This window comes from Anneissia japonica, unplaced genomic scaffold (genome assembly GCF_011630105.1).
Source record: "Anneissia japonica isolate Jap-2015-1 unplaced genomic scaffold, ASM1163010v1 scaffold287869_len1821871_cov162, whole genome shotgun sequence".
In the NCBI taxonomy this organism is placed as follows: domain Eukaryota; kingdom Metazoa; phylum Echinodermata; class Crinoidea; order Comatulida; family Comatulidae; genus Anneissia; species Anneissia japonica.
The window spans coordinates 817,000-833,099 of NW_022741034.1; the positions used below are offsets into that span (position 1 = coordinate 817,000).

General features: G+C 33.6%; 2 protein-coding genes across 3 annotated transcripts in view; one reads left to right on the forward strand and one right to left on the reverse strand.

The window, feature by feature from the left end:
* LOC117118490 (DNA polymerase delta subunit 2-like) overlaps positions 1–14,318 on the forward strand; it is a 19,892-nt gene extending 5,574 nt beyond the window's left edge. The window contains exons 4-12 of the mRNA XM_033263090.1: positions 6,954–7,077; positions 7,804–7,918; positions 8,495–8,690; positions 9,541–9,621; positions 9,901–9,949; positions 10,148–10,304; positions 11,393–11,520; positions 12,345–12,446; positions 12,945–14,318. Of these exons, the coding sequence (XP_033118981.1) occupies positions 6,954–7,077; positions 7,804–7,918; positions 8,495–8,690; positions 9,541–9,621; positions 9,901–9,949; positions 10,148–10,304; positions 11,393–11,520; positions 12,345–12,446; positions 12,945–13,117 (1,125 nt within the window). The 3' untranslated portion in view covers positions 13,118–14,318. The remainder of the gene's footprint in view (positions 1–6,953; positions 7,078–7,803; positions 7,919–8,494; positions 8,691–9,540; positions 9,622–9,900; positions 9,950–10,147; positions 10,305–11,392; positions 11,521–12,344; positions 12,447–12,944) is intronic.
* Positions 12–4,569, reverse strand: LOC117118543 (tripartite motif-containing protein 2-like). Of its 2 annotated transcripts, none has more exons than XM_033263162.1 (3): positions 4,467–4,569; positions 3,804–3,868; positions 12–2,550 (listed from the first exon to the last, which is right to left on the reverse strand). In XM_033263162.1, exon 3 carries the CDS (start codon positions 2,548–2,550, stop codon positions 508–510), a length of 2,043 nt encoding a protein of 680 aa, XP_033119053.1. In that variant the 5' UTR covers positions 3,804–3,868; positions 4,467–4,569; the 3' UTR covers positions 12–507. The 2 variants fall into 2 exon arrangements, with proteins under 2 accessions (XP_033119053.1, XP_033119054.1); XM_033263163.1 differs by having other exon boundaries at positions 4,458–4,541.
* Positions 14,319–16,100: the final 1,782 nt, after the last annotated feature.

Sequence of the window (16,100 nt, forward strand, 5' to 3'; positions counted from 1 at the left end):
CACTTGGAAGATTCTACTGTAGCTACGGGCCTGATGTATGCAATAACGTCAGGTCAGAATAATAAAAAGGCAAAACAAGACGTGTGTCTTTTCAAGTCTTTTCACAGACAATAGAAATAATAATATTCATTGTCTACCTGTGTGCCAACTTACTTTAAGGTACAAACATGTGTACGGTATGTACATTGAATATTGGCACAAAATTCAGTGAACCATTTGTGACATTTTGTAATCATCACAGTTAGAATATTATAATCATTAATATCATCAACATCAATATCATCATAGGTTAGATTAATGCATTTAATCTATTAATCTTCGTATGATAATGTCCACTAGTGAATGACATGCAATTATCTAATTATTAATGTTTAATGTTTTTAATACAGATTTAGTAGTTGAATATTTTAACATTGTTGGCGTTGTGGTTTGCTACTGCTACTCTTCTTGGTCTATTGGAGATTACAGCAATTCCTGAAGGGGTGTCTAATCCATCATCTTTATGATCTATTCTTTTATGAAAACACCATATTTATCAAATAATTGTAGTTTATGATTACTTGATATTATTATATTTTCATCCATATCCATGGTTACGTCGCTAGGACCCCATACATGACCGTCGTTAATACCATAACCTGTAAGGATTTTTTTTAACTCCTCATTTGCATCAAACATTTGTATTGCGTTATTTTTAACGTCAGCAACAATCACATAATCTTCCTTCGTAATAGTTACATTATATGGGCCACCAAATTTACAATCTTCTGAACCTATCTTACCCAGCAGTCTACCATCATCAACATTAAATTTAAACACGCAGTGAGCCTCACGATCTGCTACATACAAGACTCTAGTTTTCATATTTACTGTCAAGCCCTCTGGGTATTTCAATATTCCTTTACCAAATGTGGTGATTTCTTCAAATTGGTCATCACACATTACAACACATTTCCCTATGTAGTCACTATACACGATGTGACCGTCATCCATTGGATGCATTTTATTGATCATCACATCTTGTGGCACCTGTACCCTAGCAACAAATAAACCTGATTGATTGAACTTTATTATATCTTTACTATAGCTTGATACTAATATATGACCATCTGTATCTAACACTACATCTGTCACTTTATTTCTTTTCATATGTTCTTTATAATCTGCTATGTTACCAATGGTATGTACAAGTCCCAGTGATTCCACCTTGATATTCACTGGAGATCCTTTGATGGGTGCAGCAACTCCAGAAGTTATTTTCATTTGCCAATCACCTTCCACGTTGCATCTACCTGTTATTTTGTACTCTCTACTGTTGATATATTCTGTCTCTGTTGCTGATTCTTCACCTGATTGGTTGATTAGTACAGCAGTTAATTGACAAGCATCGCTATCTATTAGACTTGAAATTTTAACTACAAATGGTTGTTCTTTTATGACATTAATAAATTCATCATCTTTAGCTACACTGTACATGCTGTCAAAAGTTGTGATTTTACCAACGCCCTCTGCAACAATCGACTCATCCAAGTGTGTAGATGGAATGAAGTGTGGTGTAATAACTTTCCTTTGAAAAAATTCTTTTCCTAGGACCTTGTCTCTGACAGTGTTGATAGTTGTCTTATGGGATTCAAGAATGTCTTTTTCTTCTGGTTTGTTAATAATTGTATTTACTGAGACTATCAGATTATTTACTTGAGTCATTTTTGAATCAGTATCTTGAACTTTACTGTCAGTGTCTTCTTTTTTTTCTCTATATCTCTCTTCAAGTTTTGAAATCAACTCTCTGCTTTTTTCCGTAACTGTTGTAATAAGTTTCTTTTTCTGAATTTTGATGGCTGTTCTGCAAAAGTTTAGTTGAGAATCAAATTCAGAACTATCTTTAGTTATGAATTCTAGTTTTCTTTTTAACTTATTTTCAATTTCATGCGCTAACTTGACAATTTCAGTGGCATCGTTGTTAAACTCAATTATAGCAGTTGACATTGGAATCACTTTATGTTCTTTCTGATAACAGCGAAGAATGTGTTCACAATGCTTACATGCTGATCTGTTGCAAGTGGAGCAGAAGAATTCCAATGTGTTGTTGCAATGAACTTTGCATTTGTCTGAACTGCCCTCATGTTCCTTCTTGTCTAGTGTATAAAGTGAATGGTTTCTCAATGCAGGTATTATCTGGTGTTGTTTGATACATGGAGCTCCACATAGATACAGTTGACATGTCTGGCAGTGGTATTCAGGTTGATTAGTGTTGCAGCAAGTACATTTAGTTGGTTTTTGATCCTCAGTTTTTATGACATACTCTAGTAGTTGACTTATCATTGTATTTGAAGTAAGCTCTTTTAAGTCATACCTTGTTAGGTCATGTTCTTGTGCACATGTGGGGCATTTCATCTTTCCATGAGTTTCCACCCATTTCTGGATACACTGTAGACAATAGGTGTGCATGCATTTCAGTGTCTTTGGTTGGTGAAACCTGCTGAGGCAGATGGCACACTCAAGATCTTTTTTATCCATAAACTGCAAAGCTTTGGATACATACTGAGACATCTGTAAAGACAATTACATAGATACAGTAGTAAATATTGCAGTCCTTTTTTATGAGTATTAATAGTTATATTGCTTTCCTTTTTACATGATGTGAATGCAAAATTTGACCAAAAAATGGCAAATTTTACATGTTTTTACCCCAAAAAATTGTATTTTTAAGCATTAAATGTAGCCAAGGAAATCATAAAAAATATGTTGTTTTAATGTCATTTTTTTTGTAAGTTTTGGGTCATTGAAATAAGTATAGTGTATAGCCATACATTGCTTAGTTAATGTTAATAGCTTTCATATAATACAAAATATATTCAAATCTTTCTGTAACAGACTAATAAAATGCTGTTTTTGAGTAAAAACGTAAAATTTGCCATTTTTTTGTAAAATTTGGCACTAAAAACCAAAATTAAGCCTGGAAAAGGTCCATTCTGTGTGAGACAAGGCTTATTGATGAGAACTTTTTTATGATAGAATTATGAGACAAAAAGGTTGTTAGCTTAGTATTTGTCATAATAACATGTATTGTTTAATTTAACACAAAAAAACCTAAAAAATATTATCTGGTAATTTTTGGGTCACAGCATTAACATAATGTTGTCATCATATACCTACATAATTTGATTTAATATCTTTAGTATGATGCCAAATATATTCAAATTGAATCTTCTAGTATTATTTAGCTCTGAAAATGCCATTTTGAAGTAAAAAAAAGTGTAAAATTTGCCATTTTTGCAGGAGATCCTTAGACATATTATAACTCTAAAATACAAATGAAAAATGTCTGAAATTTTTATAGGCGTTTTATTTTGTGTAAAAAAGTTATAAAAAATAAGTTTTTTGGTAAATTTTGGGTAATGCCATTAGCATAATGTTATCATACACATGATTTGATAGATAATTTTTACTATCTAGTGTGACACCAAATATATTCAAATTGAATTTTCCAGTAATGGACTAGCTTCAAAATACGATTTTTGGGTAAAAACGTGCAAAATTTGCAATTGTTTGGTCAGAATTTGGCACTCGAATCCAAAAAAGGGCTTTCAATCTGATGGCCACCCATCTAGTAGCGATTAGACCATTTTGCACACTTAGGAAATCTCCCTATCCCATTTAATAAGAGTTTCCCTTAATAGGGTTTGGCCATAGAGTTAAAAGATAAATTTTTCTCGTTTAATTGAATAGTTTCCTTTTTGTGGTGTCCCCTGAATTGAAGTGTCCCAAAGGAGGGGTGCTACTGTAATATCAAGTCATCTTACCTTGATTCAAGTGTAACTGTTCGGAGTTGATACCAGAAGTGTGATCAGTAGAATGTCAGTGTTTACTGAAATTAAGATAAGATAAGATAAATATGAATTGTACATTGAATCATGTCAAGGCCAAAGCAAGATACCAAAATGTATTGATTTTTACTTATTGCTAACAACATGTATTTGAAATGAGTTATGTGGCCAAAAAGAAAATCCAATTTATGAAAATCTAACATCTATACAGAGTACCGACATGCAAATAATGAATGTTGTGATATGATCTCATTAAGTTAAACAAGTGATATTATTATTATTGAACTTACAATATTGTATTAAACATATGTTTCATACTGTAGTTCCTACCCATAAGCATTTTTACATTCTAATATGGTTTCAAAAAGAATTATTTGGGACTGTGCATCATTTATTTAAGGTAAATGTATATTCTTGAAAACTATACATTAGTGCCATAGAAATTATAGAACTCGATGAAAATATCACAATTATAATAGGCGTTGACAATAGACAAATGGGTAGGCCTTTTGGGCCCGGTGTACATGTAGATCTAGACAAGTCCATTAGGAGCTTCAGAGACATGCTATCGTGCTCAATTAGATCATCATCCACACAGTTATCAATCAAGTACATTCAATAAAAACAAACCTGGAATACCTAGAAGGCTAAATTCATTTTAAACAGTTGAAAAATGACATCCATGCACCACATAATCATGTTCTACTGTACTCTACTGTGATACAGTACTGGTGGAAATTCCCTTATGACTCACAGTGTTCATAGACAATGTTCTAAATAAAAATGGTTCTCAAACACAAATCATGACCCAAACAAATCTAAGCTACTATCCTATATATCCAACTATATAGCACTTTATATTTTTTGATGTATTTTTTATTAACATTATTTGTTATCCATGCTTTTGAGAAAGAGATGTTCTCTCTTTAAAATGAATTGATTGATAAACTTGGTAAATAGTAACCTGTATTGACAACGATACAATATTTACTTAATATTGTTATAATAGTTAGGTTACTATCGTTGTTGTTATAATAGCAGTAATGCAGTATAATCCAAATGAGTTTCAAATGGTCATGTTTAAAAATATTAAGAAAAGTTAAGAAAAAAAAATGGGGGTTTTGATTTGTCCTTTTCATACCTTATTTTTGTATGAATAGGCCTAGTTGTTTATATTTTTACAGGCAAAATAAAATTATTGTGAACAAATTATAAAGAATCATAAATATCTTTAATTTATCTGTCTTAGTGTTCATCCTCATATCATCATCATCATAATTTTTCTTGATTCTCATTACCATTATCATCATTATTTTCATTACCATTATTCTCATTACCATTATTCTCATTACCATTATTCATTAATTCATTACCATTATTCTCATTCATTACCATTATTCTCATTACCGTTATCATCATTATTACCATCATTATTTTTTATGATTCTCATGACCATCATCAGTATTATCATCATTATCATGTCACAAGGGCCAAATAATTAACATGAAAATACCACAGCATTAACTATCTCAATCCAAATTTATCGTCAACTTCCATGTGGTTCATTAAGAACCACAATAAGAGCCACTTAATAAAGAATCTATTAGCATTACAAGTGTATGCAATGCAAAATTTCTTTCACTGTAGCCTAAATGTCCATGTTAATGACCACTATAAATAGTAAATTCAATAAAGCCATTATGCCAACACTTAATGTTTGTTACTTGGTTTGGTAAGCGAGATCACAGCAACTCTCTAATGGCACATGGTCCATACTGTGCTATCAACAATATCACTGTCAGTTAATAAGTCCTAATCAAAGCATCAGATCATAATTATAGGCCACCTACAAAGTGTAGCAAGCCATTTCCAATGCAGAAATTCTACACATTGACATGTAACAATGTCTCATTGTTACATTGACATGTAACAATGAGACATGTTGGTAATTATAAGTTGGTACAAACTTAATTATCATGTTACTTTAAAATCATTTTGTAAATGAAATTATCATTTTATAATTCAATTCTAGTATATAAATACATCTATTATTCAATTGTTGGGGGGTGGGGAAGCCTTGAATCTGCCACTGGAAAATGAAACAACTTTTGATATTTGAAACAAAAATATAATAGACTTTTTTTATTTTATATTTTGTTTCTTTCAGTAACTCTGATTTTAACCGGTGACCATGCTGTTTTTAAACTTATTTTGATTTCTTTCCACACACTTTTATTTATTTATTTATTTCCCCCCTCCCACCCTTCTCCTTCTCAATCCACTTTTTAAAAATTTATAACCTATTAATATATTGTATTTTTCAACTTAAGTTTACTACCTCTTATGTGCGGAAAAACAATAAACAAAACAAACAAACAAAAAAAAAAAGAACATGAATTAATTTAATAGGTGTCCAAAAATGGCACTTAAATTTCAATTTAAAAAACTACCATATCATATAATTTAAAGAATTTTACACTTACAGATACCCGAATATAGCACTTGAATAGTACAAAATTTATGATATTCTCCAGAGCGCCTACCATGCATTTAGGACGCAGATGAGTAAATTTTACATATGGTATAGATGCCCAAAAATGGCACTTGGATACTTTGTTCTCATGAGGATTCACCTAAAAATTCTGTTTTTAAGTTTTCAGAATTGTTAAAGTTCACAACTGTTTGAAAAACCGCACATAAATTGAATTATTTTTTGCAAACCTACTCGCGACCCAACACAAAAGTTTGGCGACCCATTTTTGGGTTGCGACCCGTAGTTTGGGAAGCGTGGGTGTAGAGTGAACATGAAGGCGAAATGTTATTGTTTTGAAACGACCCAATGATAGTGTGTGAATTAATTGGCAAGGAAAGGTAGTAGGATTGTCATAAGTAGTGTTTTATACTCTCAAGTTTTTGTATTCATTCTACTATTCATTATAAAATTTACAAAGTGTTTGGTCATCTTAGAGATAAATTTGTCCTAAAATTGCAGTTTGGTGGGGAGAGGTTGTTCTATAAATACAGGTCTACCACAACTAGGTACTCTGCTAAATAAATATTATGATCAATGCCGTTCACAATGTTTCTACAGTATCATAATTTATCTAATTTTCTTATAAATTGCAGCATAATTTAATGCCGCAGCCTGTGAGAGAGAAGTATATTAGCGACAAAGACACACTCATTCTAGAAGATGATTTACAGAGGATATCATTGGTCGACAACATTGATGTCTCCAAAGCAATCATAGGTGAGAATTAGTCATATGATAAGGAAAGAACAAAATCATGTCAGTCTATTAATATCTGTCTGTATTTAGACCTTACCTCCTTACAGCTGCGCTTAGCACAGTGTAATTATCATAGTGCATATCATCGTAAACCTTAGCTGTTCAAATGCTTGTAAAAGCAAAGATCAGTGGGCTAAGTCTGTGTTTCAATCTGTATTAAATCAAAATTAAATCAAATTGTATTTCAGAATTTCGTCCTTGTAGCTTTCCAGTTAAACTGTGACTGATATTGGACATAAAATGAAAAGAACATGGTTTAAACAACAATAAATAACAAGAAAATGAACCTAATCTCAATGTTTAAATTTATGAAATGCAAATTGGTAAAGATGAATTTGGTAGGAAATTAATTTTATGAAAATTATGAATGGATATGGTACATTGTTAAATACATTCTTAAATAAGTGTGCTGGTTCTCATAATTTTACATCATTTTGTTAGTTTATAAGTATTACATTTCCTTAGAATAAAGTCAGATTTTCTAATGGAGAGCCAAGTGGATGTCTGGTAGGAGATGAATGATTTTGAAATGGGGAGCCAAGTGGGTGTCTGTTAGGAGATGAACGATTTTTAATGAAGTGTATTCACCATATCAACATCATTATTTTTATGTGTATATTTATCACATGATGTGATGAAAAAAAATTAAGCCTTACTAACATGTGATGTATTTTGTTGTTGTTGTAGGAACAGTTGTAGCTGTTTTAGGAAAAGAAGGCGACTCAAGTAAGTTTGAGGTGGAGGAGTACTCATTTGTTGACTTACCAGCACAGATACCTGCTGCACCACCGGAACAGGACAGGTAAACTTAAATTATATTTCTACTTATATTTTTGTTAACTTTCTAAGGTGAAAGGTGTCCAATAAACTATAAACTTCACACTTACAGTTTAACAACAGTTTTTCACTGGCTTTTAGACTTTTCAGAAATATAATGGATGGATAAGCTTATTAAGTATAACCCACGAAACTCTGAAGAAAACTTACAGTATTTGCAGTTGGTCCTTTTGGTGGTGATTGGTCAGTACATCAGGAGTCAATCCCCTACTCTTTTTCGAAAGAGTGTCCTGCGTGCTTAACATGCTCATGGTCATAATGCACACATACCAATGGCTTAAACGTCTCATCTGAAAGACGGTGCGCCATCGTAACTTGCATTTCGCCCTCCTGCTGAAACACAAGGATAGCAGCGGTGGGTGGGGGGGGGGAGAATTTAGCGCACACACAGTGTCTGTCACTAGTTTAGCCAACTGAGCTAAGCTGCTTATCTTGTAAATTGAAGAGAGTAAAGTACAATATACATTAATAGTATAATATGTTTTTTTTGTTTTTTTGTTTCGTTTATTTTGTTTTATTTTTATTTTTTTTTGCTTTCAAGGTTTGTACTGCTGGCGTCTGGACTAGGAGTTGGCCAAACAGGTCAACACCTAATGAATCTACAGATGATGGTTGACATGGTAACTGGTAACTTAGGTGATGTTGATGATCAGAAGATGACTGCAAACATTGTGCGAGTCATCATTGCCGGTAACAGTCTAAGCGTTAAAAATCAGGATAAAGGCGCTATGACAATGGTAAGAGATTACAGTTTCCGCCATGAACGAAATTTTGTTTCAGTAATTATTATCATCATTATCTCCATTATCTCATTACTACCTTTATTATTACTATCTTCATTATCACTGTAATTAACAAGTTAACTATTTTCATGAATGTAAATCGTTGATTTCGGGACTATTAATCAATAGTTCCATTTATATGGTGTCATTCGTTGCTCAAACTAGAACTAGTTTAAGTTAAAATAGAATTGGTGTCAGTCTGTTTTATGTCACTTAATCCTCTTGGGGTCCCCCCCCCCCACTTTCTGGGAAAATAGGGAGTTTGCTGTGTGTCCTCATCTTACATGCAGCCGTTAAATTCCCCCATGATATCGTGTTTTGTAGTGTAGAGCATTTCCAGTTGTCCTCTGGTAAGTCTATTTTTGTCTCTACCAATTTATTTCTCAGGCCATTATTAGTTGGTGTTGTTGAATTTAATTTATTCACTTCATGATTTTTTTAGCAAGTATTTTGGAATGTACTGAGCATTCAGTACTTATAACACGTCAGGTAGGGCAAACATCATTTTGTATCATTTCTCCTGATGAAAAACGCCATTGGAATAGCATTGCAGTACCCGCCGGGTTCATCACTAGCCACCGAGCTCAAGCTCGGTGGTCTAGTGGTTAAGACATCAGGCTAGTTACCTGGAGGTCATAGGTTCAGTTCCCACCCCAATCACTTGCAAGATTTTTTTCGCAAGTATATGGGAATGTACTGAGCATTCAGTATTTATAATACGTCAGAAACATCATTTTCGTATCATTTCTCCTGATGCAAAAAGCAATTGGAATTGAATATTATCCTTATTAAATTGTATTTATAGGCCAAGTACTTGACTAGGAATACATCTCCAATCAGCAGTGCTGCAGTCAAGAACCTGGATGATATTTTGGCACAACTGGTGGTAAGTTAAAGATATGAAATGAATGCCCAGTTTGATTACTTTTATTGTATCCGAACATCTCTTTGGCTGTGAGATTTAGGTTTTCCATTCCTTCTTGAATAAAATCCTGGAGAAATTCGTTTGAAGTTATGACCAACTCAATACTTTATTCTGTATAGTAATAATTATTGAATAACTCTTTATCCAAGCCCACCACATTTGTACTTTAGTGTTGTCTGTAGTTCATATTAAAAGGAAATCATTTTACTTTCACCATTATTTTCACATTTTTTTGAGCAGGCAGAATTGTTTTGCCTGCCTTGTTTAACTTTTATTGTGATGCAATATGGTAGATTTTTCAATATGCTATAAGAATTTTAGCTTCCCATAACTGTAACAATCTCTGTTATATTATAAATTTGTATTCTTCTCTATTTTACTGTAATGTACATTTCAACATATTTTTTAATGGAATTTGCGCAATATATATACTGTCTCTTATACACATCTAGATGTGTATAAGAGACAGCACATTGTCTCTCACTAGTTTCTATACCAGTTGATGTAATGCCAGGGGAGCAGGACCCTGCTAACTTCACCCTCCCCCAACAGCCCCTTCACCGGTGTATGTTCCCTCGCGCGAAAGTCTACTCATCTTTAAACCTGGTAACCAATCCTTATGAGGCATCAATAGGCAGTTTTAGGTAGGGGTTTTCTATTTACAGTAGTACAGTAAAACGTCCATTGTACGAATGGTCTTTGCCCATGATGACGTCTTCATCGACCAATTATTACCATAAAAAAAGTCTGATTGCGCATGCTTTACAAAGTGATAATGTGTATTTTTCTAAGTAAAATCGAGTTTGTTGTATTTATTTATTAATAGTTCGATATTTTCTTCCATTTCTGGTATTACAATTAGTATATTAATGTAATAATAATTTAAAAATTCAATTTTTTTATTAAAGTGTGCTACATACAATGTAGTAATCCTAACCACAACAACGAACTACTAACGCAAGTTTCGTCGGATTGAGCGCACATGTTTACAATGGCGACCGAGAGTGTTGGAGACATCTTGAATGCTAGATATGATCGCGAAATGCATGTCAACAAAACATGATAGAAAGGTCCATAAAAAACATACAGGTGCTTGAATAAGAGTTAATGTTTTTTAAGTGGAAGAATGTCAGCAATTACAATAATTTGTTTTTTATCGAAGGAAAATTCAGCTAGGCTCTAGCACGGTAGACCACAGTGCTGCACTGTCTGGTCGTGCTTGGCCTGGATGACGTCAGCCAATTGGTGCTCAATGGCAGGGGATGCCTAGGTATTGGAAACTGACGCCCGATCTAGTTTACAAATTTTTCAACTTATGAACATTTCTCGGTACCAAGGGTTACGTAAAATGAACGTCTTACTGTACACATCATCGATGAATGAAAAAAATAAACAATATAGGTTAAAGAATTCATAACTTGACTGCTGATTATCAAACCGAGATGCCAAACCAGATTGCAACCCCTCTAGAAGTAAATCCTGTATTTTAAAGGGTTATCGCAGATATCATAACTTTGGAATCTGTGACTCTTGGTTTTGTATGTTATTTTTCATTTGTTAAACATAAAACATATCAAGTCAAATAAATAACCTGGCCAATGCAGACTCTTACTTTGTTAATTTAATTCTTTATTTTATCCTCTTTCTGTAGTAGCCATTACAGACTACAATGGTATGCTGTAATCAGAGTCAGCTTTGTTGTATCAATACATTGTATTTTTTTCTTTTATAGATTCTCGGGTACTTCGGGGCAGAATGTTGATAGTATTTACCGCATCACGACGATAGATGACCGAATGGAGATCCTAGAAACGACGCTAAGAGCTGGACATATGGCGCCAACTGCACCTGATTTGTTAGGTTAGTACATGATTTATGTGTGGCGATATTTTGCAGTTTGTCTTAAGTCTACTTGTACTAATTTTGGTTGACCTAATTCAGGTGTTGTTGAAGGAATCCACATCCGGGAGATCTGTTTAAGTGAGCGTCCTTAACACATCTGATCATATTTTGCTGTACACGGTAATACTCATTGGCACCGACTTCTGGGAGAATCTAGAAGTCTTGAAATAAGGGTGATGATGGGTGGGGCGCGCGAAGGTAAATTGGGGGCTCGATGATCAGTTGAGGGGTCCTAATTCACAAAATAAGGTAATTTTAGGTGATTTTTAAATAATTGACTGTGACTTTATGGTTTGGGGGGACTGGGGGACCCCCTAGATACGTCACTGGCTGCCCCCTAGACACGCCACTGGCTGCATGTCAGTTTAACAAAGGGAATGTAGTCCAGAATGAGAAACCAAGCTCATTTTCGCAAGAAAAATCCAGTGTAAACAGTGGCATTAGGATATTGTAATTTTTTCTAAGCTACACATAGTTAAGCTTTTTACAGAATGTATGCAAAGATGCACATGCGCACAAATGCAGAAAATTACTACTAGCTGCTATTAACCCACATGCTAAGAAAAATATACTTTGTATTTAAATCAAGTAGACCAAGGTAAAGTTACCTAATTTAATAAAGGTGAAAATAAATCGCATCTGAATGCGTCTGTAGTTAAATTCAGTATGGATGCGACCAATGTAAAGTTAAATAAAGGCCAAAATTAATCAAGTGTGAACCCGTCTTTAAGTTTAATCCAGTGTCAACGAGTCTTTAGGTTGTTAATTTCATGTGTTTTCAGGTTGTTATCCATATTTCAACAATGACCCTTTTATCTGTACCACCTGCCCCCATGTCTATTTCGCTGGAAACCAGCCAAAGTTTCAAACCAAAAGATTAACAGGTAAGAACAGCAATCATTTTTTTTTTATTATTAATTCTTATTATGAGGCTGGCCATCCCAAAACCAATGTATGTTGCTAAATGTTAAAATAAGTAATTAGCATAAGAATGTGATCTATTGTATACTCTAATACAGAGAAGCTGTAATATTTGTATTCCTAACTTTAGCAATAGTATGTCAATTCCTGTAAATTTCATATTCTAAAACGTTATAATGAATATATTAAAAAGTCAATTTTCTTGTTTTGTTGACTGATTCTGGTTTGACAAGGCAAGTCCCATATAGCTGCAAGCCTCTTCTAATTCAATAGGCTCGGAATTTTGAGTGGAATATAGATAAAAAAAAATAGCTAAAACACCACGTCGTGTATTTTTATGAATTTATAATGTGGTTGCAAAGAACAAAGATTGTTTACAAGAAAAACTTAAAGGTTATCTTCAACAAAGTGGTACAGGACAACTTTAATTAAATTATTAAAAAAATGCTTTCATTTTTCAGATTCTTTAGGCAAGAAGATTACGCTGATATGTATCCCAGAATTCCACTCTACCCATACATGTGTACTGCTTAACCTTCGAACTATGGAATGTCAACCTTTGACCTTTGATAGTGACATAGTGGAGGAACCGTGTGATGTTGAAATGGCGGATGAGGATGCAATTGAGAAGTGATGATCAGTTAGGCTTCCAATGTCAAATACAAATAAAGCCTTTGTTGAGCTAATAATGTTTAAGTATATTAATACCTTAGCCACGAGGTTATGCAGACCTGGGGCAAATGCAGGATTTGGTGGTAAGGGGTGTGTGTAGTGGAGTATATGAGAGTCCACACTACCTCAGCCTCACAGGTTGGGGCTGAAGTTAGAAAATTGCACTCTCATAGTAGATATAATTTCATTTATTTTCATATCAACAATACAATATTTTTTTCGTAATACTATTTAGGGGTGTGCGATCACATTGTCTGCTACACCCCCTGCATCCGCCCCAGCAGACCCTATTTTGAGTAACTCCCATTTCAAAAACATGCATCTTCATTAAACAGTACAGTACCACATAATTTTTGGTATTAATTATTTAATGTACAGTTCACGCAGTGACAAAAAATACTCTGATGCTTATAACCGCCATGAAATTGAGTAATGCTATCAGCATTTGTGACCAGCTGCTACAGTATATGAGTTAGCGAATGCCACCAAGCACAAGATTCCAGGGATTTCAAGTTGGAAGCAATCCCTTTCGGTCGCTCTGGTTTAAATGAACGTTTGTAACATGATTAATTTTATTGCGAGACAATTTAGAAAACAGTAGTAAAAACATGATTTTGCGGGCGATTGTTTATTTTTCGGGAGATTTTTGTTCGCTAACGAGATTGTGGAAAGACTGTCCCGAATTTCAGGAAACTCAAGTGACAACTCCCGGGAAACTTGAAAGCAGTGAGAGTGAATTTTCAGCTGTTTTTTTTTTTTTTTTTAATACTGTACTGTAAATATGATTGTTAGGATATTTTGTTTTTGGCAAATAACAATGTATTACTATAAGATAATAATACTATAAGATATTAATATACATTACTGTATGTATTTATTTTTTTGGTATTCTAAATAGATAATATCTATATAAACTAAAATTGTTTCATGCTTTTTTAATTTTTACTATTAGATTTTCATAGCTTTATTTGCTATTTTCAAATTTATTTAGAATATTGCTATTATTTTTAATTTTATACTGTATATTGTATTAAACTCAATTACTTATTATGTACAATTTCTATCCACAACAGTGGATGGTAGATAAAAAAAATAACAGTACGGAACCACAATCATAATAAACTTGCATTTTGTGACACGTTTAAGTGCATAAATCTCTATTATCTCTGCTACTCTTTTTTTGTTTTTGTTTATAGGTTATCTCCTTTGTTTTCATTAATTATTGATAACACAGGTCTTCCTTTAATTAAAGACCACTTTTCTGTGGTCCCAAATTTGCAAATGTGGCAAAGACAAGACAAACCAGTCACTCGTCGCAAAAATCGATTTTGAGTTATTAATAGAGTTAAAATAATAGCTATAAAATGGTAAAAAAAATCATTCAAATCGGACATTTCCGTATGAAGTTACAAGCGTTTAACCACACAGCTGTTTAAAGAATAATATATGAGAAATCAGCCTTCAAAGTTTATGATTTCAGGCATTTCGCATGCAGAAACTAGCTTTAAATCCTTAAAAAAGTGTTGTTTTAATATTGAAAATGGGGAAAATAACAGCATAGGATGGTGTGTAGATACATAAAAGTTAGTTTAGTGCAATAAAATAGATTTTTAAAAAATTGACATTCCAGCATGTTTTGGCCATTTTCTCTGAAACATGATTTGCGACGAGTGACTGGTTTGGCTTGTCTGTGCCACAAATGTCTTTCATCTTTATTATTCTAATTAGAGACCAAACATGCTAAAGACCTTACAAACTCTAAAAGTGGTCTTTAATTGGAGGGAGCCCTGTATACTCAAACTTAGGCTGTAAATATCGTGTGCATTGTATAATCAGTTTAACAAAATTCAATCTTCCTATGTGTTCAAAGCCAAAGTTAGCTGGTCTCATGCCAATTAGGCTTTCTTCATAAAGGCTTCTATGAATGGATGTCTTGTTATGGCACAGGAAATCAAGTTTTCCCTCCCCAGGTATGCCAGATTATAAATCGACGGGAAATTTACCGATAGCTAAAGGCTAATTTATTTGAAAGCAGAACCACTACGTTAAAGTATGGCTTTTGCTTTAATCTAGCTGTATAACCAGAATTTTTTGATACGCACAATACCAATGTGGTGTGATACAACCCTGACTTTTTGATACATTGTTGTCAGTCATCTTCTTGAATGCAAATACTGTACAATTCCCTTCCCTCAGTATTGAAAACTTGTACAGAATATTGGGGGAAAATTGAATAAATATATTATAATGTAGTTTTATAAAACTTTTTTTTAATGGAATTTTGAATTATGCCTATTTATTTAAACTGGTACTGGTATGGGCGTTTATAGTGCGCACACCAAGTCTTGTTTTACAGCATTAATCACCAAGGAAATTACGAGCACTACAAGTATATTTTCAAAACAATTAAAAAAAGCACAACATGGTACAAAGGACACAATTCACTCAGAAAAATAATTGAAAGAACTAGGCAAACACGTGACCGTGAGTGCATGTTTGAAAACTTCATATTGACCCCCCCCCCCCAATAACTGGCTAAAGCCAGGGCTCGGGGATATATCATTGAGGACTTGCTACCTAATAGAGCTTTAATCAAAGATTACAATCGTGAGAGCCAGGGTTCATCATAACTTTGATGTTTGATTCAAGGTGGTGGTGTGTGATTGGATTAGATTTATTCGGTGTGAACATCAAGGATAGCCCATGAAAGTAGTGGGGACCTTCTGGTGATAATTTCGCAGTACACCGGGAGACAATCCCCTACTCTTTTCCAAAGAGTGTACCGCGTTCTTTAACGTGCACATGAGCCATAAATGCACACGGAAACAACGGCTTAAACATCTCATCTGAAAGAATGCAAGATATGGGTTGCTAAAAATTGCAGGTACAGCTGTGGAATTTAAAACTGGACAGGAAAATCTGAAAATGGTCCTGATTGTCTTTAA

What these genes read in the sequence shown, in the direction of transcription:
- LOC117118543 (XM_033263162.1), bottom strand. Translation starts at nt 2,550, where the DNA reads ATGTCTCAGTATGTATCCAAAGCTTTGCAGTTTATGGATAAAAAAGAT.